This window comes from Aulonocara sp. 'chitande type north' Nkhata Bay, linkage group LG8 (assembly GCF_057382095.1).
Source record: "Aulonocara sp. 'chitande type north' Nkhata Bay isolate Kocher_YH1m ecotype deep benthic linkage group LG8, A_spYH_male_GT1.1, whole genome shotgun sequence".
NCBI lineage: Eukaryota > Metazoa > Chordata > Actinopteri > Cichliformes > Cichlidae > Aulonocara > Aulonocara sp. 'chitande type north' Nkhata Bay.
This window is the reverse complement of record NC_141351.1, coordinates 11,248,124-11,275,206: the sequence shown is the minus strand read 5'-3', so window position 1 is coordinate 11,275,206 and position 27,083 is coordinate 11,248,124. Positions and strand designations below refer to the sequence as shown.

Sequence of the window (27,083 nt, the reverse complement as noted above, 5' to 3'; positions counted from 1 at the left end):
TGACTGAAAATCTTCAAATAAACCATTGCTCTGCAGATGATCAGTTGTTTTAAAATTACTGAAGAATTTCTAATACAAAAGTACATAGCCAGATAATACAGACAATTTGATCATGTTTAAAATTCAAACATTAATTAATGATAGAACTTATTTGAGCAGCTGCTCTATGACAACCCCCATTAATGTTTAAATAGCTGGGACTCTCCACCATTTGGTTTCAGAACTGAAAAAGATTCTTTGATGAGAGGTGAAACCTCTTCATGGACCCAAAGGAGTCCAGTAGGTTTCTATCAAAGCTCCTTGGACTATCATGACCTGGATTAGTGAAAACCTACAAAGACAAACTCCTGTTCAAGCCTTTTATATATGAGGGGCAGCCAGTCAGAAGACAGCTGAGGATTAAATTGGGCCTCCAAAGCCCCAGTATAAAATGTATTATTTTATTTATTTGTTATTTAGGATTTATTCCATCTCCTGCAGTTGAAGTTGGTTATTATGTACTTTTTCAAAGTACTACTGAATTCCCTGACTATAAGGGGAAGGTTTCTGCGTTGACTGTTTTCCTTAATGTTTCTACTTTTTATGTGCAAACAGTTCAACTTGTAACAAAGAATCAATCCTCTGGGGATCCGAAACAGTTAGAACAGAGGTTTTAGAATAACAGTAACAAGGACATATTTTACTTCTGTTTGGTAATTTGCTACCTTACAGTCCCATCAGCAAACTTCATTTGCTAATAAAAATAAAGCTAGATCAGTAAACCGCGTAAGGCTACTTCTGCTTGAAGTGCAATTATTATGGCAACTGACAGTGTTCGTTTAATGGGAACTTAAATGTTGAGCAGTGAGAAGTAAAACACAAAGTAAAACCAGAAAAAGGAAGGAAAGCATCACGCTACGGTAAATACTTTATTCCATGGTAACAGTATAAATCATATACTGAACTTACTGGAAGCAGACCAAGGAAAATAGTACAAGTCGTGTAAAAACAGTGTGGGAATCTTCACCTGAAAAAAGGTGTTTAAAAATAAAAGCTAAGGGAATGGAGGAAGAACGTGTTTTAGTCTTCTAGCTGCAGCAACCACTCAAAGCTTTTTTCTTTCTTTCTCTTTTGCTTCCTACTGAGATGTAAAAGTGCTGCTGTTTCTGTTGTAGCGTTTAATAGTAGAGTGTGAATTTCATAGGTGGTGCCTTAAGGGACGTGTCCTTTTCCGTGATGATGTAATAATGGAGGGGTAGGGGTGGAAAAAGGGTGGTTATGCTTAATAAGCATGATTAGCCACAAACAGTGACTCTCCACCAGCAGTGCTGGCTCCAGAGGAAACATATTTGCCCACACTGGCCTGGTTGTTAGCCTGTAAGATAGAAAATATGATATTATTTAATGCACAAGAGGACTCTAGAGCATGAGTTTGATGTTAATAATAATAATACAACTCTTTCATATAGCTTTATATTTTAGTTACACAGTTCATATTCAGACATACCAGAGCTCTCTTTACAAACTCTTCTTGGCATGCCTTTCCGTTCTCCTTCTTCCCACCCCAGGCTTTCAGGGCAGAGGCCTGCAGTGCACGGCCATATGAGAAGGTGAGTGCCCAGGGCTTGCGCAGGGGGCACTGGTTCATGGCGTTCAGGTTGACAGAGGCCTCCTCCTCACTCTGACCACCAGACAGGAAGGTAATACCTGCAAAGCAGGTAGAGTTTAGCAACCCAGATTGCAGATCTAATGCAGATTAGTCATAAAAGATTATGTCTAAAAAAGTGTAAAAGTGTGCATATCAGCAAGCGTGTGATGTACTTTCTTACCAGGAACTGCAGGGGGAACGGTGCGGCGCAGGGCAGTAACAGTTGCCATGGCAATCTCCTGGTTGGTGTACTTGTGTGAGCAAGAGTGTCCAGCGGTAACCATGTTGGGTTTGAGCAGGGTACCCTCCAGGTAGACGTGGTGGTCGGACAGGGCCTTGTAGACGGCAGCCAGGACCTTCTCAGTGACGTACTGACAACGCTTCAGGTCATGGTCACCATCAGGAAGAATCTCAGGCTCAACAATGGGGACAATACCGTGCTAGGAAAGGCAAGGACACAAAGACAGGGTAAAATAGGAGCTCATATTAAGAAGACAAGACCTGAAATCCAAAAGTGAAGACTTTAAAAATTTAATGTTATGCTGCCTTGATAATACTATGACATAGCATTAATTTGGAGAAAAGTTTTTTGAGCTTGTTGGCACATTATGAGGTTTCCTCATTGTGTGTTTTTACCCATGCAGGAAGTATGCGTGTGGCATGATCATATCAAATGCACAAGCAAAAACAGCAAAAATATTTTAATGTTTTTTTTTTTAAATAGACCCAATAATAGATCTTGTAAAATTCAGTTAAACTGGGTTATCTGTCTGTTGTGTCTTACCATCTGGCAGATGCTGGCATAGCGAGCAAGGACATTGGCATTCTCTATGATAGCCAGTCTTGAGGGCGTGGTGGGGGTGATCTTCAGAACACAACGCCACTTGGCGAAGTCAGCACCATCCTTCTTGTACTGGGCGCAACGCTCATAAAGCCCATCGAGACCTGTTAGGAAGGACAAACATACACAATACGTTAGATAAAGATATTAAAAGATAATTATGTAATACGGATGATGTCTGGATCTTTTCTGTGCTCACCCTGGGTGGTTGTCTCGCCATTGGTTCCTGCCAGGGGGACAACACCTTTGTCGACCTTGATACCCACCACCATGCCTCTTTCTTTGAGGTATTGAGGGAAAGGCTTGCCATCGTCGGTCTTCTGGTACATGGTCTCGTGGAAGAGGATAACGCCACCAATACAGGGATTGATGCGGTCGTCAGCAGTGAAGAGGAGCTGGCGGTACAGCCTCCTGTTCTCCTCAGTGTTCTCAGCATTGATGCTCTGGAAGCGCTTGGCCACACTGCCTGGAGGTTATAGAAACAGATAAAATCAGATTGACTATAAAAACATAGTATATTATTAGGTGTTGGAAGCCACAGTCTGTCTGCACGTTTGCAGAAATGTTTCAGTTCAGGTCTGAGAAAACACACACAGTGAAACCAGTTTCAACTGTAGCCTAACTGCAATCCTTTAAGCCATAGTTTTTGGCAACTGTTGAGTTGACTGTCCCAAAGAACTGATTGTTAGTATATAGGTTCATTTTCTTACCAGTTGACTCATCTGCGGCAAGGATTCCTTTGCCTGGAGCCACAATCTTCAGAGCAATATCATTGAGCTCCTTCTTTTGCTCAGGAGTGAGGAAAGGGTATGCGTGAGGCATCCTGACTCTTGATATAAATAGAGGGAAGACAAAAATTTGAGAAATTAATAATGAACATGACACAGGGGTTATACATTTTTACAGTGTGCCAAGGCGAAAGGTTATACTGCACTGCAAATCTGCTTTTGAGTGTAACAGTTTCAGGGTATATGTGTGGGAAACTGCTAGATGAAAGGAGCACAGAACATCGGGTTGATTGTGTGAAGGAAGTGGTAAAAAAAAACAAAAACGTCTGGCTCATGGTTTTATGTTTTCCTGTCAGACTATCTTTTGCTAAAACAACCCAGACCAGCTTGTGTCCTACATGCGACAGCAGCTGTTTAAGCTTTAACTGCTGCAGCAGCTTGTGCGCTGGTTTCACACTATTCCCCAGGCACAATATGTAGCCTCACAGAGGATCCAGTGTCAGAGAACTACCACAAATCCCCCTCCACCACCATCACATGCCCCACCCTCCATGCATCTGACCACCCTTAAAAAATCGTGTGCACGTCCGTGACCTATTCCATTTTCTAGCCTCTTATCCCTGACCTTTCCATTCCCCTCCACAGCCCCCCTTCCCTCACCATTCCTCTTGACTGGCCTCTATCGCATACCTCCTCCAACTGTCACCCTGTTGCCACTATCAATACGTTAGACTAAATATACCCAGTGTACCCAGTATACTGCTTGCATGAGGCAGTGAGTGCACTGTAGCTCATGTAGCATGAATGGGCTGCATAAAAGAAAATGTGCAGCGTTCCACCCGGCTGTTGATGAGGCATGCCACATTGCAGAAGGCAGTCTAGATGAATTTATCTAGTAAAGCAAGAAATTAGTCAGACTATTGAGTCACCACTGACCAACGATTCAATGGAAACTTTGCATCAGATAAAGGTAGGTGACTGAAGTTTACCAAAAATGATCAGCTTTGTTTAATATCAAGGGAGAATCGTTCTCACAGTTCATCACAATCATTATTTAATGTTGTTATACTATAGAAAGTGATGAGATATTTTCATCTGTCTAGCATCTGGTTCATTGACGTTGAAGTAACAAAAAAAAAAAAAGACGCACATTTGCATTTAACCAACAGACATGAACCTGCGGGTTACACTGATATAGTTCGAGTCATGTTAACCACACAGTTGTGAAAGCTACAAGAAGATGCATAACACTGTTTTTATTTTATCTCTGGTATACAGGTCATAAGCCTCTCATTATGCCAAGGCTTTATAACATAACATTCAATAGCTAACCAACAAATCCACTTCAAATGCTGTTTTCTTCATGGGCATGAATTCAATCTTTTACCTTTGAGGTTGCGAGGAGAGCTGAGAGAAGAGAGAAGAAGGGAGAAGATCCGGCCTTCGTCTGCGACACCCCTGCAAGCCTGCTGGCCCTTGTATTTATCCTCCCATTGTGACCCCTCACATTTCAGCTGCCCAACTATAAAAAGAACAGGATGCAACCAGAGATGGCTTGTGACATTCAGCAGGACTGGGGCTGGAGTAACGTGCTAGCAAGCAGCCACTCAAAGGGCAAAGAGTGTTTCAGTGAACGGCACAAAATGCGATGGAATAACAGGCAGTTAGGGTTTAGGTGAAGTCCACATAGAAGGGGTTGAGTAGACGATATTATCCAGAAATGTGCAGGGAAGAATGGCCTACTATGTAAGTGTTTCTTACACTCTCCTTAAACGAAATTATGCATCTTCCAAGCACATCCTTTACATTCTGTCTTATATTAAACATTTTATTTAGCTGCAGTTATTGTAAAATATGCTGCCTCACCAAAGAAGAACATCTAATATCTGGAGGTCATTTGAAATAGTATGTGAAGGAAGATAAATTTGGGGGTATATGTAGAATGCACTAAATGTGTGTGTCTGCGTGCACACAGACACACAGAAACAGAGTGAGAGTGAGAGAGGGTTGAGCATGTTGCAACATTACCAACCTGCCCTTAGAAATCCAAACCAGACGCAGCAACACAGCACACTGATCCTGACCTTTTCTCGACCTTTCTTGATCGTCTGTGCTCTGCAGGAAGAGGTCAACCGCCAAGCTAGGGAAAGGTTGCAGGTTCATATTTTCGGGGCACATTGCACTTTGCATCTGTTTCTGTGTCTCTCACTCAGCTCATGGGAAAGCACAAAACAGACATGAAAAGACATAAAATTTTGCAACTCGGATGTTCTCACAGTTTCAGACTTTGGGTTTTGTAGTGCACGCTACACTTTTTTAGTGGCACACACTTACCGTAAAAGAGGCCAACTTCCTGACAGGAGGGCTTGCGGGCTGAACAATGCAACAGGAATAGATGTGTTAAGTAGAAATCTGAAGAAGCAAATTCAACTTGCTAGTCAACTACAGGGAAAGTAATAGTCATAATGTTAGATGCTCAACATTCCCTTTTCTTATTTACAATTTAATGTGATAAACAAAAAGAATTTGATCGGACTGACCTCAAATTTTCAGCAAAAAATTTATCTTAGACCTGCTAATGAGGCAGATGGTTTTATTTAAATGTTAACATTTTAATTATATTTAAAATAATTTCATCTGGTTGTCCACATGTCAATAAACTTTACTGTTATACTATTGTTTAAGAAAATTAGAGCTTAAACTAAATTAGTTGGCCACCCACCACCACAATCTCTCTTATATAACACAGCGCTGCCGCTATTGAAACTCCTCCTTCATCGAGTTCCTCTAAAGATGCCTCGGCTTTGATCAGTCACCTGATTATTTCTGCTTTTTGGCTCCTTCTTACATGCTTTCAGCAGAAGTGGCACCTTGCTCAGCAGTGAAAATTAAAAATAAAACCAAATATCACAGTTAAAATGATTTTCCATGGGAGTAACACAATGAACTGGCTAATTAGTGCTACAATATTCTTGTCAGGTAAGGCAGTTTGTGCCTTTTATCTTTCATTGTCTAGTTATGCCTTCATTTTAAGTAAAATATTATGGAGCAGTATGTCTGTTGTGCTCATTTCCTTTTTTTTTTCTCTGTGAATCAAACTTACTGAGACGTGTGATCAGCCCAGTTAGTTTCAGAGAGTAAAAATAGCTTAATGAGTACAATATTTTTATTGCATTTCACCTCTAGCATGCACTGAGTGAAAAAACCCTTTCATAAATAATTTTGCAAAATTTAATTCTTGATTATTAATCCATAATAAATATGTAAATGCTAAATCACAAATAATTCTATGCTAATGCAATCATCACATATTTGAGGCCTGTTTCCAGTGTCACATTGTACTTTTTGATCCTGTGATGAATAATTTAACTAACACTGTGTTGACAAGAAAAAAACTTGAGGACATGGCATTGTAATAAAATGTTTTAATAAATTTACTTTTCAGGGGGTTATGAAACCATTTAATGTTTCTTCTTTATATTCATCACTATTTACATTAGATTCTCATTGAAGGCATCAAAATTATAAATGAGCACATATGGAATCAAAAACATGTTTTATAGTTTAGATTCTTCAAAAATCGCCACCCTTTACTTTGATTACTGCTTTGCACACTCTTGGCATTCTCTTGATGAGCTTCATGAGGTCGTCACCTGAAATGGTTTTCCAACATTCTTGGAGGAGTTCCCAGAGATGCTGCACACTTGTTGGCCCTTTTGCCTTCACTCTGCGGTCCATCTCATTCCAAACCATCTCAACTGGGTTTAGGTCAGGTGACTGTGGAGGACAGGCCATCTGGCGCGGCACTCCATCAATCTCTTTCTTGGTCAAATAGCCCTTACAAAGCTGGAGGTGTGTTTGGGGTCATTGTCCTGTTTACAAACAAATGATGGTCCAACTAAATGCAAACTGAATAGGATGGCATGTCGCTACAGAATGCTTTGGTAGCCATGCTGGTTTAGTGTGCCTTAAATTTTGAATGAATCCCCAACAGTGTCACCAGCAAAGCCTCTCCCATACCATCACACCCCCTGTTTCACAGTGGGAGCCATGCATGTAGAGACCATCCGTTTACACTCACCAAAGACTCAGCAGGTGGAACCAAAGTTCTCAAATTTGGACTCATCAGACCAAAGCACAGCTTTCCACTGGTCCAATGTCCAATCCTAGTCTTTCTTGGCTCAAAAAATCTCTTCTCCTTGTTTCTTTTCCTTAGTCGTGGTTTCTTAGCAGATATTTGACCATAAAGGCCTGATTCTCACACTCCTCTGAACATGTCTGTGAAGGTTCTCAGTCATCCATGTCATTGTAGTCAAAGGAGCTTGCAAAGAAAAGCGTCTGGACTTCTTTAAGTTGCTTGAAGACGTTTCACCTCTCATCCGAGAAGCTTCTTCAGTTCTAACGTCAAATGGTGGGGAGTCCCAGATATAAACCTAGTGGGAGTAACCCCCCACAGAGGGACAAAAGGACCCCCTGATGATCCTCTAATCGCCTGAGCCAAGGTGTGAAACTGGGTGTGGGTCCCAATCAGCCAGGGTTTCGGGTGAGCTCATTGTGAAACCTGGCCCCACCTTATCATGTGAATTCCTGAGGTCAGATGGCCCAGGATGTAAGTGGGCGTTAAGGCGTCTGGGGAGGGATCTCAAAACTGGATTATAGATGGCAGAGAGTTGGTGTCGTAAACCCCCGCCTCTGTTCAAAGATGGTCGCTCACAGTGGACATAGGTGGCTTCTTTCACTCCTCTTTCAAACCATCTGTCCTCTCTGTCCAAAATGTGAACATTGGCATCCTGGAAAGAGTGTCCTTTATCCTTAAGATGCAGATGGACTGCTGAGTCTTGTCCTGTGGAGGTGGCTCTTCTATGTTGTGCCATGCGCTTGTGACCACCTCCACAGGACAAGACTCAGCAGTCCAACTGTCTTCAGTTCTTGAAGTAATGATGGACTGTCAATTCTCTTTACTTAGCTGATTGGTTGTTGCCATAATATAAATTCTAGCAGTTGTCAAATACGACTGTCAGCTGTGTATCAACCTGACTCCTGCACAACACACTGACTGATGGTCCCAATCTCATCAAGCAGGCAAGAATTTACCCAAATGAAACCTGACAAGGCACAGCTGTGAAGTGAAAACCATTTCAGCTGACCACATTATGAAGCTCATTAAGGGAAGGCCAAGGGTTTGCAGCGCTGTCAGCAAAGCAAAGGGTGGCTGCTTTCAGGAATGTAAAATATAATACATATTTAGAGTTATTTATATTTTTTTCTTTGCTATATAATTCAATATATCATTTATATATTTGATGTCTTTAGTATGTCTTTACAATGTTGAAAGTACTAAAAATAAAGAAAAACTATTAAATAAGATGTGTCCAAACTTTTGACTGTATATATGGAATTTAAGACATAAAATTGACTCCAAATTGAAGTCTTGGGTGTGTTTTACAAGACAATAATTGCTCTGAGTTCTTAGAATTTAAAAATATCTAGCTTATCTGCTCTCTAGTTGTAATAAAAGATCACCCACTGAGGCAGACCTCAGTTCAAACTGCTACACTCCAACAAAAATAAAGAGAAACACAGACTCTATACAATTTTCTGTATGTGGTATTCAACAGAGGTGCTATAATCACATTAGAGTACCTCTATTACTATATAAGTAATAGATTAAAGTTGTTTATAGTAAAACAAATGTTTTTTTTTTTGCTTCTTTAATTCTCAGTGTTAAATCCTGCACTTTCTTTCAATATTGATCCTGGGGCTTGGAAGACCCTGAGTAGCTCTGCTCCTGGTTTTGGGTACAAGGTGATTCAAAGAAAATCAGAGTAAGTCACAAGGGCGATCGTGGCTCAAGAGTTGGGAGTTCGCCTTGTAATCGGAAGGTTGCCGGTTCGAGCCCCGGCTTGGACAGTCTCGGTCGTTGTGTCCTTGGGCAAGACACTTCACCCGTTGCCTACTGGTGGTGGTCAGAGGGCCCGGTGGCGCTAGTGTCCGGCAGCCTCGCCTCTGTCAGTGCGCCCCAGGGTGGCTGTGGCTACAATGTAGCTTGCCATCACCAGTGTGTGAATGTGTGCGTGAATGGGTGGATGACTGGATATGTAAAGCGCTTTGGGGTCCTTAGGGACTAGTAAAGTGCTATATAAATACAGGCCATTTACAGGACACATTGATAAAGTGTGTGTATGTGTGTGTATCACACGTACACACACATACATGTTTGTTAAATCTATCCTTGCAATTGGACTATTTGCTTTTTAAGAATATTGCTATTTATTACTAATTTTCTTCTAGCAAACATCATAATAGGTTAGTAATAAATGAACAAACATGCAATATTTCTTAACAGAAAAGATATGTAGTGTATTTAACCACAGTTTGCTCTCTAGACTTACATTGTGGTCTGGATTTATCTCCACAGTTTGATCGTCAGTGCCCCACTTGAACACGAGAATGGGGGAATATATAGCTGCACCACTTCTCCTCCAAAATGTCAAGATATAAAACTAGAAGGTAGGTAACCATTAATTTGTAAATGTCTTAAAACCTCAACAGCAACTATTTTACCTTTGCAAAAATTCTGCTCAGACCCTGGCACAGAAACCTGGTTTGATATCTTTGTATTGAGCCTTCAAAACTGAGATCAACTTACTTTTTAAATTTTTACAGCTATGAAATGAAGTTATAGTGAAAGTGAATTCTGTGTTGCATTCCTTTCTGTTGTAAATGTGCCGTGTAAATTGATCATGTAAAAAGGGAAGTGTATTAATTGAGGTGCTTTGTAGTCTTCGGCTTCACTTTTTCTTCCATTATCAAGGAGTTTTTTGTGTTTTAACAAATATTGCATTCTTTAAATACAGCCCCAGATTTGACAGCTAATGTGTCCCTTGGTATGTCAATGGCAAGTGATCCCTCTGGAGAAAACACTGTGGTGAGTTGCTAGCTCCAGACCTTATGTTAAGTACTTTTTAAAATCACTGATGATCCAACTCAACTGTCTTATGTATGTAAAATGTCTTGTGTTAAAAATTGCATTGTGAAAAATCACTGAACCTCCCAGTGGTTCTCCACAGAATCAGCTAATTTAAAAACAACAACAACACATCTTACATATTAGCTTAATGTTACTGGGTGACTGTGGTCCCATCTGCACCAGAATGCATGCCACACATACTCGGGCAAGATACTAACCCCAAGCTGCACTCTGATGCATCTGTCAGAGTATACATGCATGTAAATGTCAGATAGAAAGCACTTACATGGGAAAAGGATAGAAAAAAATCATTTGTTTGAGTGGGTGTGAATGAGTGAGGTTGTATAAGACAAGTGCTACATAAGACCCAGACCTTCTACGATTTACTGGTACAGATAATGTTCAGTGTGGTGTAGATAAAGAGGAAAAGCAGGTCTCTCTGAATGTAGAAAGATGACAAAGGAATAGAAGTGAGGTTTGTATTTTGAGTGAGCTCTGTAGCCTGGATTGAGTACCACACCTCCAGAGTTCCCACAGGTTTAACCCGTCACATATTCACACGCATGTTCCTGAAAGAGAGCAGAATCAGAAATTCTTTTAAAAAAACAAAAACATTAGCTGATACTGAAGATTTATGTGGGAATTTATTTTTTTCAGATCTGATTGATTTTTATATGGAATAAAGGAAACAGGGACAGGAAATAATCAGCCTAATCAGAACTTGTCTTTGTCTGTTTTTAGGTGTGTTGTCCATCCATCCCAAAGCACTGCAAAAGTATCACCATGTACAACGGTGTGTGCTTTCAGATTGACAGTTCTAATTCATTTGGACCACCGATACCATCTTCTCTTGACGGTAATAGTAAACAGAGTTTGTGAAAATGTACCTACAATGAATAATGTTTTTGAGAAAAAAAAGATTTTAAATGATGATTCCATTTATTAAGGAAAAAATGTCAATGAGTGTGTCACGTGGCTGTGGAGAAATTTTGGGCCTGTGGTGGCCCACTAGAGGGCTCCACTCACACCCAAGTAGGGAGGACAGGTTTTGTCGAGTTGTGTGGCGCGACGTGTTCAGTTAATGTGTTGTGATAAATAAAATCGGAGTGGAAAGTTAGAGCTTCTGTTTTGTCTTTACTATACCTCCACAGCACACTTTTTTTTTTGAGAAGTGTTTTAATTCAGCCCGCCGGTGGGTTTTAGACTGTGAATGCCCTTTTTAATGTCATGTTAATCTGCGTTAGGTCCAGACTTTGACTAGGCAACTTCAAAACCTTTATTCTCTCAACTTGAGTTCAACTTGCTGGTTGTTTTAGATCATTCTCCTGTTGCATGACCCAAATGTGCTTGAGCTTGTGACATGATCATTTTGGATTTTCTGGTCGAGAACATAATTCATAGATCCATCAATTACGCCAAATCATTAGGAAGCAGCAAAATCAGCCCTAGACACACTGCAATCACCATGTTTGATTGTTGGTGTGATGCTTTTTTAATGAAATGCTGTGTTGGTTTTTCTCCAGATTTAACTGGACTCAAACAATTAAAAAAGTTCAGGTTTTGTTTCAGTCTACAGAATATTTCCCCAGAATCTCCAAGATATTTTTTGGCAAATGTGAGACGAGTCTTTGTGCTTTTTTGGTGATTTTTCTCCTCAAACTCTCTATTTGTATGCCATTTTTACCCAGTCTCTTTTCTATTGTTGAATCGTGAACTCTGACCTTAACTGGGACAAGTGAGGCCTGCAGTTCTTTAGATGCTGGTCTGGGTATGGCTGTGACCTTCTTGATGAATCGCCGATGTGCTCTTGGAGTAATTTTGGTAGGCTGGCCACTCCTGAGAAGGTTCACCTGTTCTTAGTTGTTCTTAGTTTTTCCATTTGTAGATAATGGCTCTCACCATGGTTTGCTTGAGTCCAGAAAACTTAGAAATGACTTACAAATGTCAAAGATATATTTCACATCTCTTCTTGAGTTTCTCTAGATCGTGGCATGATGCTTTTTGAGATCTTTAGCATGCTTCAGTTTGTCATGCAGGTTCTACTTACAGTAAGTTATTTCTTGATTGAACAGGTCTAGTAGTCTGTACTAATTGTTTTGAGTCATGTTATACAAACATTTTTAACTCACAAGACGTTTGTGTAAGAAACTGAGATGTTTTGTCTTGCTTCTAAGTGACAGAGTCGATTCTGTTCATCTGGATGTTTAGAAGGTTGGAAAATCCTGTAGTCACCCGAGACTGAGAAAGACACTTGGATGAGTGATGAAACCCACTGTAAACACTGCATCCACATGAGCACAATCAACCTTCTGGGATTTCAAATAATTTAAGCTTTTCTGTATTTTCTTAAAGAAATAAAAATAAATGTAAGATAAGATAAGATAAGATAACCTTTATTAGTCCCACACGTGGGAAAATAAACAATAAGACTAAGAATAATTGTGGTTGGAGATCCTATACATTAACTTTGGTAAAACCCTGATAAGCATTTTTGGACCAAACTCATTTAATCCCTTAATCTTCTTGTCTCTCTTGTTAAACTAACATAGACAACAGCGACTGAGCTATGCCACTAAATAGACAAACATACGTACTTTAGTGATTAACTAGCAAATGCATACTACATAGATTGTCTTTGTGTTATTCATAATGCCTTTACCGAGGTGCAAAATTCTTTTGCTTTGCTTTTTATATGAGTGAAAAAATATAAAAATCACCCCATAAAACTAAATCTAATTTTGAATCCATTTCTTTGACAGACTGTGAAACACAAGCCGACCTTGCCTTTCTGTTGGATGGTTCAGGCAGCGTATCTAGTCCTGATTTTCGAACAATGAAGAAGTTTGTGAGAGATCTAATTGTATCATTTCTCTCAAGTGACACACAGGTGAGACACTGTTGTCCCTCTGCTACTTAAATAACAGCAAATCATGACATAGATTACATCTTTGTTTGCATTTAACACCATAAAATATAATCTAACACATGTTTCACATATTTTTTCTTTCTTTCAGTTTTCTGTTTCCCAGTTCTCTAGTGCACCACAGATTCATTTTAACTTTCAAAAATTTAACTTAACTGAAATGGAAGATAAAATCAATAGAATTCAGCAACACATGGGAAAGACTTTCACGGCTAAGGCCATCAAAGAAGTTGTGTAAGTGATGCAAAGATATTACTGAAGCATTGCATTTTTCAGTGAATCTGACCACAGTAACTACTGTGCATGTTCAGTATTATGTTCTACAAAGTGGACAAGATGGCACAAACCAAGGCCAATTTGAAATACTTGCAGATCTAATGCTGCATCTGCAAAGTACAAAAATATCTGTATTTTGGAAAAATTATGAAAAATATGAATGTCACTGAAATATGTATGACCACAAGGTGCACTTTTAAAAATACTTTGTGTTGAAATTACATTTTATTCTTTTTTTTATATTTGATAGGGAACAAGTTTTCAGCCCACAGCAAGGCTCCAGACCAAATGTGAAGAAGGTCTTGATTGTAATTACTGACGGAGCATCTAATGACCGTGAGAACCTGGAAGGTGCAGTAGAGCAAGCAAAAAATAAATCGATTGCTCGATTTGTTATTGGGGTAAGCACTTCAGTTATTTAAACTTGTAGAATATTGAGTTTCGTATTGATTGATGATGCTGTCACTTGTCAGACATGCTGTGAATTAGTTTTGCCATTCAGTCAACAAGAAATAACTGTTATTGTTGATTTGAGTTCTTTTCAGTGTTAGAGAGTATAATATCTGTGTGTAGATTTCATTTTAAATCAGGTGAGATTTAAGGACTGTATTTTACCAAAGTCAGCAAATGATCTTGAATAGTATGAAAACTTAATCATAGTTTTTCCAATCTCCAGGTCGGGGATGCATTTGATAAACCTGAGGCAAAACAAGAACTGCACAGCATTGCATCATCTCCCTCAGAAAAACATGTGTTTGAAGTGAAGGAATTCAGCGCACTTGAAGAAATAAGACAGAATCTACAGGACAAAATTTTTCCCATTGAAGGTACAAATATACATTCAACATTAAAGCTTTGTTAAAATTCCTGTCACATTGTATTCTTTTTATTGCATGTTACAAATTTTGTCTCATTTTAAGTTAAACAGCTTGTTGCTTTATGAAAAGAGCAATAAATACTCAGCACATTTATAATAAACAACAAAAAGTCATTTGAATTCTTTACTTTAAGAATAATTAAAATTTTGTCTTGTTTATTTTTCTGTCACAGAAAGCAGTGGAGAGTCACTGAAAATGGAAATGTCTCAAGAGGGATTTAGTACAGTTTATGCACCTGAGGTAATTAAAACTACATGAAACTCATCAGACAGTCTAGTCTGATGAGAAAGAGAGATTCACATGTGCCACCTTTTGTAACTTGAAGGCAACCAGATAATTGAACACAGTCCAGATTTTAAATAAAAAAAATTATTGTATATTAAATGTATTTTCTGTGTACACTGTAGGGAATTCAGATGTCTATTGTTGGTGCAAACCAGTGGAGGGGAGGCTACGTGCAATACACAACAGGAGGCCAGAAGGTGAAAACATATGAGGATGTGTCTTTTGAGCCTGACAGCTATCTTGGTAAGAATATTACAGCTTTAACAGTCTAACTCAAACGCATGTGATCATGTATATACACAGCTCTGCTGTAATTCTTTTACACAAACAAGTGGATCAGTTTGCACATGAAAAAAATTTAAAAGGAGAAATAAGTTGTCTTTCCTTTTTTGATTACCAAATTCTAGGTTACTCCATGGCAATTGCTAGAACCCAAAGTGGTTCTCTGACAGTTCTTGGTGCTCCAAGATATAAACACAGAGGAGTTGTGGTCTCTGTTAACAGAGACAACTTTGAAAACCAAACGATTGAGCCGTTGGCATCACAGGTATGAATTTACAGCAAGACAGATCTGAATGACCTTGTAAAAAGAAAAATTACCATCATAATGCGGCTACCCCTTCGGCGCCAGCTGTGGGCTCAATGCTGGAGCCGAACAAAAACTCCCTGATAACGACTGTGTTGAGTCTGTTCCTTCCCATTCCATGCAAGGCCACCTGGGTTGGCTGGAAGACTGTTTACTTAGCCTGGCAGGGCGAAGGAAACTGTCTCAGCTGAACTATGGACATGCACACACATACATATACTGATACTGATAAGCACTCACTGACACATCACCCTCCCTATCCAACACCACCTCCAACGCTTACCTGCCCTCTGATGTGGACATCGGGTCAGCTGGAGGCGCAGTCAAAAGATTGCAGCGGTCCCAGATCAGATGTACACACTGGAACACTTTCCCATGTTGCTTGTCTGTGTTTATTGTGTTATGGTGTGTTGATACCTGTGCATTCCTGTATTATCCTTTTGTGTTACACATTTCAATGTTTCTTTTTCCTCGCTACCTAGCCTGACCTGTCTCCCCAATGTGATGTTTGTGTATTGTATGTACGGTCGGCAAGGTCTGTCATCTCGGTTGTGGGCAAAAGACCTGCAACTGACAAATAAAGGCTATCTCATCTCATCTAAATTATATATAAATTATTTTTTCAAATAAAAATGTATATTTTTTTGCTTACACAGTATCAGACTGGTGCATATTTCGGGGCAGAGGTGTGTACCATGGACATAAATAATGATGACATCACTGAGCTAATCTTCATATCAGCCCCAATGTACATGGAGCCTGATAGAGAGGGAAGAGTTTATGTTTGCAGACTAACTGGTTTGGTAAATCAAAGTTTTATCCACTTCAATTAAATTAATTATTTTATTTGTCAACTTCCCTAATGATCATATAATATTCACTCTCCTGCTTTCAGTTTGTGGAGTGTAATTTTGATGATCCATTAGTACTAAGAGGACATGCAGCTGTCAAAGGAAGGTTCGGCTCTTCTCTTGCTGTGCTGCCTGATCTAAACTCAGATGGATTCAGGGATTTGGCAGTTGGAGCACCTTTGGAGAATAATGGTGAAGGCAGCATCTACATTTTCCACAGTGAAGGAGGACGAATCAGTCCTACTTACTCACAGGTACACAGCATCAAAGTACTCACAATGATTATTAAACTTATCTGTGATGTAAAAGTGCATCTATACAACCTGCAGCTTTATTATTTAAAATATGTTCATTCACACAGAGAATTACTGGCTCTGAGGTCCAGTCAGGACTGAAGTTCTTTGGAGTGACAATCAGTCAGTCGGCTTTTGACCAGAGTGGTGATGGACTGCTTGACTTAGCGGTGGGTTCAAAGGGTAAAGTTGTCTTGCTGAGGTAAGTCAAAGATAGTCCAGCCATGTGTTACTGTTGTCACTGGTACTTTTTGTGAAGGTTCAATTGTAATGAATAGAATACTGCTAAAAACTTAGTGTAAATGTAAAATTTTCTAATTATAAAAAAGGCACATTAATGTAATTAGAAATTCTGTTTGCAGAACACAGTTTACTTCAAAATGTACAGGAAAATACAGGAAAAAATGCATTTTTTTGCAAAGAAAAAAGGGTGATGCACACATGCAGCTACACATAGAGTTTAGCCGAGCTAAATTGAACAGACAGAAAATCAGCAGTAGCTCACATAACCACTTGTTACTCCCAAGGTATGCATAAGGGCATAGGACTCACCAAAAATGGACAACAGAAGATTGGAAAAACACTCTGATGAGTCTGGTCTCTAACAACAATGGTATCCACAGTCAGCAGATCTCAGTCCAATAGCACCTTTGGGATGTGGTTGAACAGGTCTACAACACCTTATTGAATTTATGCAACTAAGAATTAAAGCAAAGGAGGGTCCATCCAAGTACTACCAAGGTGTCAGTAACAAACTTGGTGGTGATTGTAGATACTTCTTTAGAAAGCATTACAGATTTATAATGAATGCTTCCTTAAATCATTAAATTTCATTTAAAACATATCTGGTTGATGCCATATAATAAGAGAAAATGTTCTTTACTTAGAAAATTAACATCTCTCACTGACCCCAAACTTTTAGTAGCAGAGATATTGATAGAAATAAGTAGACATAGTGGTTTATAAAATGTGCAGTGCGAGTAAATCAAAGAAAAATGCACACAGTTGTGAAGTCTTGATCAGAACATCTACAATGAAGATTAGCTGTCAGCTTAGTAGTAATTACAAAGGTAATAGTCATTCACATGTCTAGTTCATCATCTCCTTTCCCTATTATGTCCATTTCCAGATCAAGACCCATTGTAGAGGTAAAGTCTGAGGTGTCATTCAGCCCAGACCAAATCTCTACTCAGAATGTAGACTGCTCAAAACCATTGGAGAACAAAGTTACAGTCTGCTTTACCATGAGCAGCTTGTCTACGAAAGAGCTACATGCAGGTTTATTATTCTTATCTGTTTCTAAATCACTAAACCATTCATCAGTTTACTTTATGTATGCATGTGCATTTGTAACATTTAAGTCAAACTCTGATCTATTCCAGCTCAAGCAAGGATTGATTATATGTTAACATTGGATACCACTCGCAAACCTTCAAAAAAACGAGCTCACTTCAGTGTGAAAGAACAAGAGCAGTCTGGATCAATTAATGTGACAATAATTGATCCAGACCGCTCTGGGAAAACGTGTTCAACTGTAACATTTTTTATTGAGGTAAATTCTATTAATAACATCACAATTATCAAATGAACCAACAGATGTTTAAGTCAGTAAAGAAAATATTTTAATTTTAGTCTTGTAGTCCTGCAACACTGACATTGCTCTCTTCTTGCAGGCCTGTCCAGAAGATGCTCTCAGTCCTCTTTCTAATGAGATTAAATTCAGTTTTTATGGTTTGCCTTCTGAGGAAAATCTCACACCAAGTCTTTCCCCGCATGCTCCAACAGCAACTAATTATCCCGTAAGCAATGTGCACTATAAGTGTACAGTTAATACTTTTGCCTTTACTTTTTATGTAAGTCTGGCATTGAGAAGAACCTGTGCATTTGTCAGGTCTTCAAAGAGTAGTGACAAACACTAACTGAAAACACTGAATTAAAAATATTCAAGCCTTTCTAACTAGAGTCCTTGCACCTACAGAGGAACAAGTTGTCGCGAAATCAATCAATGTAGAGCAGTGTCACAAACCATGGAGGCCCCAGAAAAGTGCAATCAAACGATGAGTTTATTAACAGTCCGGAGAAAACATCAACATATGTCTTCTGACCAAAATACATCTTGTGGATACTTATAAACCAGTGGGGTACACGCCCCCCCATGGCGTCAATGACAGATTAAAATAGGTTCCAGACATTAGTCACAGTTTATCGTACATCTTTAATAGCTATAAGCAGACATAGAACTTCTCTTTTCTATAACACCTTCCATACAAGGTAATAAACTTCAAGCCCTCAGGGTCTCTGAGGCTAATTATTGACTCTGATCGTCTGTTACCAAGTAGAATAAAATATATTAAGACACCAAATGAGTTAAGGCCTCAGGCCTGGCACATTCCTAGATTATATGTGTTATATGTATTGTAAGCATGCATGCAATCATCCTTCTATGTTCTAGTTTCCCTCAGCATGTATCACCTGGACAGTCACGCCAGTGAAGCTTAAGACCCTTAATGAACCGAACATCAACTCAAAATAAGCACAGATATGCAATGTGTATAAAATACTTCTAACCGTACTTGTAATAAAAGTTAACATAATGGAAGGATCCTCAAATGGACATCTTCAATAAACAGCTGTAATGCAGTATCAATACTGTGAGAAATATTATTACATGAAATAATGCTGTAAAGAATGTTATTAATGCAATTATAATGATGCAGATTATATGGCAGCAATAAAAGAATTTCTGTATCTCCACAAAGTGGACCAAGAATATCGTTAGAAAGAATTTTATCTTCAGTACAGAAAGTTTTGGTTAATGTTAGTCCATTTCACAGCAATAAGCATGCAGTTGCTTAGCTTGGTGACATAACCAGCTAACACTACTCACCTAACTTATAAAAGAGAATACATTCATTGTTGCTGTGGAATACATAGTAATACATAGTAAGGTCCATAGGTATTACATTTACTCTTCAGCCTCTGAAACTGTACAAAAATGATCTGTTATTTCTGAACCATTAATGCAGACATTTGTTCAACCCTTTGAATTAAAGCTAAATATCTGCACTTCAGTCACACATTGTTTGATTTAACACTGACTTTAGTGGTGTACAGAGGTATAATTACAATAAAATGAAATTATAATGAGTGAAATGTATAATGTAAATACACCATGCTTTCTTCCACAGTTAAATTTTGAGATCAACTGTGGCACTGACAAGAATTGCAATGATAACCTGAAGGTGGATTTCAACTTCACCAGGTGAGGCCCAGTTACTAAAGTTAAGCTTTACTTGTGTCACAGTCAGGCGACCGTGTGGCTCATGGATTTGAAAGGACCCAGCATGTAGAACACAGGAAGCAGACACGATCAACAAAAAGCCTAATTTAATGCTAATAGCTAAGTTAAAAATTATAACACATTCCTAAGAAAAGACCAAATCCCAAAACACAAGGGAATGGGAAATACAGAAAGAAGAAAAAAATCACACTCAGGGAAACACTGGGGAGGCAAAATACCTAGAGCCAAAACCCAAAAGACAATTATGTCACAAAACTTAAAAGCATTCCAAGAATAATAAAACCAAGACTGGACACCAAAATAAAACCAAAAAAATAATCCAAAATGAAAAATATAAGTATTAAAACATCCGCTGAAAATCTAACTCAGACATATTTATGATTAAACTCAAATTCACAAAACCCCCCAGAATTTGACAACTTGTGTGCCTGGAAATGTGCTACTTTTAATTGCTTGTACATGAAGCATAAAAACACTATTCTACTGAAGCATTTGAATAAAATTTATAGCCACTCTGTCAAAATTCTCCTTCCTTATGATTAATAAGTCACAACAAAGCTGGAAAGAGAAATAAAGAAACAAAAATAAAAAGAAGAGAAAAACACTAACACAAATAATAAATCTGTTTACGATGGCGTATGAGGGACACAGAAGAAAAAATGTTATTTATTATTTTGAGAAAATTCGAAATGTGGAGATTACAATTGTTGTTTCAAGACAAACTGCCATGGCTACTGTAGGGAGGAGAGAGAAAGCGAGGGAGGAAAGAGGGCGAGAGAGCAAACAAACAGACATGCATAGACATCACTAGAGAAACCGGCAGATACACAACATGAAGACATCACTCACCTAATTGGGGAGGACATACAGAAGCAACACTATGCCAAACAGAACACAAAAGGAAACAGACTAAATGAATAGGAAACTAAGAACAAGAAACAAACGATGAAACAAAGAGGCACAAAGAAGTCCAAAAGTCCTTGAACCAAGAGGAAGAGTGGATTAGTAAAAAATGAAAAGGCAGGTAATGGACAGATGTAAAGATATCGATGGTTCACTAATTCATCTACTCAAGGCATCTTGTAGAGGGTATAGCATCTGTAGCAACAACTGTTATCTGCACATTTAAACTGTTTTTCCCCCAAATAGTATTTCAACTGTTTCTCGAAATTTAGACTTAATTTTTTAATAATGAATAATATATATTTTTTGTAATGTGGCCCTAATACTCTTGCATGTCTATTTGCCTGGAGACTCCATGTGTAAAATCATTTTTCTGCTTGCTACGACGATTAAATAACCAATACTCAGTGCAGTCTGTCTTTCCCCTGTTAGTGGGATGACTGTACAAATGTCAGGTTGAGTTTTTATGCTATTTCATCATGTTGTGGTGCACAATAAAGCATAGCTATTTAAAAGACTGCAATATAATGAAATACAATTGATCAGAGAATTACTCATGATGGCAGAGATTATCTGCTAAGAGACCTCCCAATGTAGATAAAAATTAACTTTTCTCTATTTGAACCCGTTTTATATATTTTATTTCCAATTTTACTAGGTCATAAGCTGAAATATTGTACAATTTGATAAACACCATATTGCCTCCTAATGCCGAGTTTTAAGCATTGTCCTACCCTGTGTCAGACTGGCAATCTGTCCAGGGTATACTGCTGGCCCTTGCCCAATGTTAGCTGTGATAGCAGTAGAAAGTGAGTGGATGGCTAATCAGTAGATGCTAACATGTTAATGCAATAAGTTAATATACTACATCCCTTAGGATCTGTAAGTTGTTACCATTTTAACATTCAATTGAAAACTACCATAAATTTAGCATTTTGTGCTTTTAGCTCAGCTGTCGTCTTGTTTTCCTCTCCTTTTATTCTCATCTGGCTTCATACTCCACAGATCCTCAGAGGTTAAAGTGGGCATTGATGAGCTTTTGAATGTCACAGTCACAGTAGAGAACAGAGGAGAAAACTCCTACAACAGCCGTGTTATTCTCACGTACCCAGCTGGACTCTCCTACAGGAAGTTCACGAGTCAGCAGGTAAGGCATCAGGATCAAGTCTGTATCAGTTCATGACTGATCTGCTGCTCTTCCAAAGCATCTAGAATCTTTTTTTCCTAATAAAAGGGAAGAATTGAGTGCAACTCCTTGGACAGTGAAGATGGTTTATCACGAGGAAGGACAGACTGTACTATTGACAAGCCCATTTTCAAGAGCCAAACTAAGGTTTGTTTTTTAATTTTATTTGTACAAAAAATCTTTTATCAATTTGTTTTTTCTGACTTTTGCACAACTTAAGGACAAAGAGAAGTCACTCATCTCTCTCATTCCATTAAGGCTTCCTTCATTGTCTGCTATGGGATTGACACCAATAGTCAATTTGAGAGGAAGATATTTGTCACTGCAAATGCCACCAGGTACTGTTTCTCTGGTACATGTACTTTTCATTTAAGCAGTAGACCCACAGATACAGTATAAATATGTTCACCTCTCTCTTTCAGTGGAAATCAGGAGCATGCACCTACAAGTGAACTCTACAAAAAGAAATTGATTGATGTAAAATACAGCATTTTTATGACAATTAAAGGGTATGTGTTGTTCTCTTTGTAACAGAAAAGGAAACAAAAAAATAGAAAGTGACAACTATTCTAATACATGGTATTTAATCAATCTTTAAAATATGTCTGTTTAGCTCCCCCAGCTATAACAATTTCACATTTGGGAAGAATGATTTGCAGAAACCAGTCCAGCAATCAATCACGGTAGAACATGACATGTGTATATATCTGTATTTTGTAAAGGTAATTCTATGATTTAGATCCAACTATTATGCTTAGCTCTTGTTTTCTTTTCTTGTTTAGCTAACAAATGATATCAGAGCACTTCATAATTTCACTGTGTGGATCAAGGTTCCAGTGAAGCTTGGGGGAAAAGACATTTGGGTGCATCCGAACAACCTACAGGTAATATATATGCAGTAGTGTGCAAAAGTCTTAAGTCACCCTTCATTTCTTTATATTTTGCTATCAAAGATAAATGTAAGTGGTCTTGAATAATAGTTCTTTAGGCTTTCTAAAGGTTTTGCTGTGTTGAATATTAAAGGAGGAGGTCATACCAATATTGACTTTCAAGCCAAAGTCTACACACTGTGTCTTATTTACTATATATCGATGTATGTTTGCATTTTTCAGTAAATTGTTGCAACTATTTTCCATTTTCCCTGCAAAACATAGAGAAATGATGGTGGCTCAAGGCTTGTACACAGTATTGTATGTTGTTTTAGGTATTGACTACAAAAATGGCTCATGCTTAGCAGTGTAATACATGCATGTGGTAACATTGGGACCATAAATCAAATGTATTATAGATTGCAGACTGTAAGAAAGGAAGTTATGAAGAACCACATGTTAAAGACTTTGTTCTTCAGATCCAAAAAAATAAAGTAGTGGTAAGTATTAGTCTAAACATTGTAGATTTAACATTACAATGGATCAACTTTTGTTGCATTTAGTCTTCTTTAAATGATCCACAGGACTGCTCTGTGGCCATGTGTAGAGTGTTTGAGTGCCTGGCATCTATGGAAAGGCAGGAGAAGAGGACGTATGAAATCTCTGGAAACCTCACTTCACAGTGGATAGAGCAGGTAACTGATGGGACGTTTATGTTAAGTGCTACATTAGGGGGTTTTTTTCACGTCACACTTCTTCCTTACTTGGTACTACTAACTCATATATATATATTTTCCAATATATATATATTTTCATTTTCAAATTCAGCTCATCCCTCTTGATTTTTTCTTAGATTGGACTTCAATCTGCTAAATTCCTCTTGACCAGCCAAGTCAGTCTGAAGTACGACCAAAGCAAGTACGTCTACTTTTCAACAGGGTCTGACTACAATTCTCCTGTTCACAAGGTGAGCACTTGTAATATATATAGTATATAATGTTATCTTGATATAATAATAATAATAATAATAATAACAGTTTCCATTTTATTTACAAACTGTCACTTCATCTTTCAGATTGAGGCAGAGGTAGAAGTGTACCCTGAGCCAGATTTTATCAAAGAGATCATTGGAGGATGTCTGGGAGGGTTGATTTTTCTGATTTTACTCACAGTTGTCCTGTATAAGGTGAGATGATGATCACACTTTTTCAATTAATTTTTTCATAAGAAAAGCTATTAGAGAACGTGGACAAATAATTAAATTTTCTTTTCATTAACATAATTTTTATGCACAGTTACTTGAATTTTATGTTTTTCCTTGCACTTCTAGGCTGGATTTTTCAAGAGTAAATATAGCAAGGTAAATACTGAAGAACCGGAAGATGGTCCAGGATAAAAACAAAGGTTCATATTTGTAGATCTCTATCTAATCTTCAAAGAAGGTCTGAAATCCCTCCCCTGCTCGCCCATTTCCTTACAATAGAACTTCCTACCTGGTGGGCAGGACCTGACATAGCAAAATCGGTATGGCCCGGATCTGGCCCACACAGTGTGCTTACAAATGGCCCACATACCGCAAAGAATGACGGCCCTTTGGTGGCCCAGATCTGGTTTGCCAGAGGTGGCCCACACATGGGCCAACACAAGGCCAGTGCTGGCCCAGAACAATTTCAGCTCTGGCCCCAGATGTCAGCCTAATGTGTACCTTAATCAAGCCATGTAATAACAACATGTGCCAGAACATAATAGTGCAAAAGTAACATGACGAAACTCTGTTCGGACAGCGAATGGACTGATTCTTATATAGTGCTTTTCTACTATCAGAGATTACTCAAAGTGCTCTATACGACATGCCACATTCAGCCAATCACACACTTTCTCCAAACTGAGTGCTTCCTAACCACATTATACACATTAAAACTCTTGACATGCAGACTGGAGGAGCCAGGGATCAAACCACTAACCTTCTGATCAGTTAGTCACCTGCTCTACCGCCTGAGATACAGCCACCCAGTGGTAAACATGAGTAAACCCTCACTAGGTTTTGGATAAAGTTGGCTACCATAGCAGTATAGTATTGCAACATGGCATTTGGGTCTTCTAACTAAAATAGGAAAATAGGAACATAAATAGTGCCATCATTGCCAGACCTGGCCCACATCTGGTTCACATATACCCTGCCATGACACCAGTCAGTCAGAAGTGCCAGCTTGATGCCGGATCTGGGCCAGACCTGTTTTCTATGAGCCTGGGCCACATAAACCAAACCACAATCGGGCCAGATGTGGCATGCTATCACATAAACAGTGCCATCTACGCCAGGGCTGGCCCATATCTGGATGACACCACTTACCATTCCAGAGGTCAGCCAGCAGTGCCGGCTTGACACCAGATCCGGGCCAGACCTGTCTGCTATGTGGGACCTTCGCAATGGGAATATGAAATGAACTGAAGAGATCTGAAAAGTAAATCTGAAATTGTTTATTCTCTTTTTCTGGACCCAAAAAGTAAATAAAATTGTTCAAATTAAACTGTACTTATATTTAACACAAGCACCTGAAGACCACCTGAAGACAGTGTTTTTAGAGGCCACACTATGAAGGGTTGTGAAATACTATCCTGTATAACAGACACTTATAGTAGTAAGTGTCTGCTATACAGTCATTTGCTTTCAAGTTAAATTTAATGCACAATATGGAAGGATACTCAAATAAAATGGTTGAGGTTGAATATAGTGAAGTACCTGAGTAGATGTAGAGTGATTCTGAAACAGTCCTGTAAAGAATTATGGTATGAAAGTTTTTAGAGTGACTGTACTATTTTTTTAAAGGATAATAATAATTGCCCACCATGAAATATCTCTGTATTTATATTTTTACAAACTGTATGTTTGTAGACATTATTATACAGCAAAAAACTTTTCATGTCACCCTGTAATGTATAATGAATGAAATTTAATATATTTTATATGCTTAAAAGCAAAGGTGGAAAGTAACGAATTACATTTACTTGCGTTACTGTAATTGAGTAGTATTTTTTGTGTATTTGTACTTTTTAAAGTCATTTTTCAAGTCGGTAATTTTACTTTTACTTAAGTATATTTTTTAAAAAGTATTGTACTTTGCTACATTTTCAATCACACCTCTTACTGAGTAAATTAAAAGAACAAACAAACAAAAAAAAACCCAACATTGCGCTTCAGAAATACTGCAGATAATGATGGGTAGTAGAACAAATTGGCGTTGGGTCACGATAAAGATGGAGTCTGACATCGGTGGTACGGATCCAGCGAAAAAAGAAACCCTGTTGAATTCTGCTGACCCTGAACTCGAAGAAACGGATGTGAACCCCTGGCCGTATTTAAGGGACCATTTCGGTTTCAAGTGCAAGAAAGGCAACAGCTTTATTATGCAGTGTAAGCTGTGTTTGCCCAGAGAGACCGAGTTAGCAGCTTTTAAAAATTCCACATCAAACCTGCGCAAGCATGTAGAGGTACGTTAAATGAAACTTGTACATTTATTTTAGCAAAAAGGCTGTGCTCAAGTTAATCACATTAAGTTAAGACATAAGCTGTTATTGGGCACGTTGTTGTCCACGCAACTTACATTTTTTTTTTACTGGATTGGTAAATTGCCAAAAGAAAATGTGTTTACTTACATTTTTCCTGTTTGTTAATAATAATAATTTATTTTAAAAAAATAGTTAAATTAGACAGAAGACAGAAGCGGCTACTTTCTTACTTAACCCACATATGTTCACACTGCAGGCAAAAGAATAACATGTGCTATGTGCAGAGGTGTTTTTTTCTGTTCTCAAACTGATCTCCCTGTTGGAGCTCAGTCTGGGGGTAGTTATTTTTTTCTCCTTATCTTTCCTCATGTGGTGCATTTTCCATTGTTATACCTCTCTGACCTGTCTTCCCCATGTGATGTTTGTGTAATGTATGTATGGTCAGAAGGGTAAGATGGCGCTGGCAAAGGTCGGCAGCCTTAACCCAATTTCCTTCGGGGTCAACCTTCAGGATCAATAAAGTTTTATTGAATTGAATTGAATTGAAATGCTCCTCAAAATTAACAGAGCAGGGCTATGTTTAAAAAACTTAAAACACATTTTTATAGCAGCTGCCGTACAGCTCAATTCAGTACTTGTTCTCTTATTTGACAGTTTAGAACACATTCTCATGTAAAAGAATTATATGGTTTTGACAGTTTGGTTGGTTTGGTGACCATTATCCATTTTGATGTATAGACTTGCACTTTAACTGCCACTGCACTTTAATTTGTAAAGTTTTTCTTTTAATTAAAAAACAACTACTTTGAGATTTATCCCATTGTCTGTTTTGCACTACTCAGAAGAGGCTGTCCTCCTGCTGACAAAAAAGTAACTATGTAACTTTTACTCTGAGTACATTTTAAATGAGCTACTTTTTAATTTTACTTGAGTAAATTTTTAGACAGGTAATTTCACTTGTACTTGAGTAAAATTTCAGCAAAGTAATAGTACTTTTACTTGAGTAAAATATTTTAGTACTCTTTCCACCTCTGCTTAACTGCTGTAGATGTGCAA

General features: G+C 38.3%; 2 protein-coding genes across 2 annotated transcripts; one reads left to right on the top strand and one right to left on the bottom strand.

The window, feature by feature from the left end:
* Positions 1-894: 894 nt before the first annotated feature.
* Positions 895-4,736, bottom strand: aldoab (aldolase a, fructose-bisphosphate, b). Its single transcript, XM_086303515.1, has 7 exons — positions 4,584-4,736; positions 3,179-3,297; positions 2,668-2,934; positions 2,412-2,572; positions 1,809-2,067; positions 1,487-1,686; positions 895-1,354 (listed from the first exon to the last, which is right to left on the bottom strand). The coding sequence occupies exons 2-7, from the start codon at positions 3,288-3,290 to the stop codon at positions 1,262-1,264; spliced, it is 1,092 nt and encodes a 363-aa protein (XP_086159641.1). The 5' UTR covers positions 3,291-3,297; positions 4,584-4,736; the 3' UTR covers positions 895-1,261.
* LOC147323257 (integrin alpha-M-like) lies at positions 3,908-27,083 on the top strand. The gene is made up of 30 exons (XM_086303514.1): positions 3,908-6,175; positions 8,919-9,021; positions 9,615-9,706; positions 10,054-10,124; positions 10,908-11,022; positions 12,926-13,053; positions 13,181-13,323; positions 13,616-13,766; positions 14,042-14,192; positions 14,416-14,483; positions 14,651-14,771; positions 14,936-15,075; positions 15,771-15,917; positions 16,010-16,219; positions 16,327-16,460; positions 17,388-17,536; positions 17,641-17,810; positions 17,932-18,057; positions 19,447-19,520; positions 21,468-21,609; positions 21,697-21,795; positions 21,907-21,986; positions 22,071-22,157; positions 22,262-22,331; positions 22,431-22,532; positions 22,937-23,017; positions 23,102-23,212; positions 23,371-23,484; positions 23,593-23,703; positions 23,848-27,083. The coding sequence occupies exons 1-30, from the start codon at positions 6,115-6,117 to the stop codon at positions 23,911-23,913; spliced, it is 3,417 nt and encodes a 1,138-aa protein (XP_086159640.1). The 5' UTR covers positions 3,908-6,114; the 3' UTR covers positions 23,914-27,083.

What these genes read in the sequence shown, in the direction of transcription:
- aldoab (XM_086303515.1), bottom strand. Translation starts at nt 3,290, where the DNA reads ATGCCTCACGCATACCCTTTCCTCACTCCTGAGCAAAAGAAGGAGCTC. An exon ending in ATGCCAGCATCTGCCAGATG is followed by an intron (nt 2,068 to 2,411) that starts GTAAGACACAAC and finishes TGCCTTTCCTAG; the next exon opens with CACGGTATTGTCCCCATTGT. An exon ending in AGTTTGTAAAGAGAGCTCTG is followed by an intron (nt 1,355 to 1,486) that starts GTATGTCTGAAT and finishes TCTATCTTACAG; the next exon opens with GCTAACAACCAGGCCAGTGT.
- LOC147323257 (XM_086303514.1), top strand. Translation starts at nt 6,115, where the DNA reads ATGATTTTCCATGGGAGTAACACAATGAACTGGCTAATTAGTGCTACA. An exon ending in GATACCATCTTCTCTTGACG is followed by an intron (nt 11,023 to 12,925) that starts GTAATAGTAAAC and finishes TTTCTTTGACAG; the next exon opens with ACTGTGAAACACAAGCCGAC. An exon ending in CTGTAACATTTTTTATTGAG is followed by an intron (nt 17,811 to 17,931) that starts GTAAATTCTATT and finishes CTCTTCTTGCAG; the next exon opens with GCCTGTCCAGAAGATGCTCT.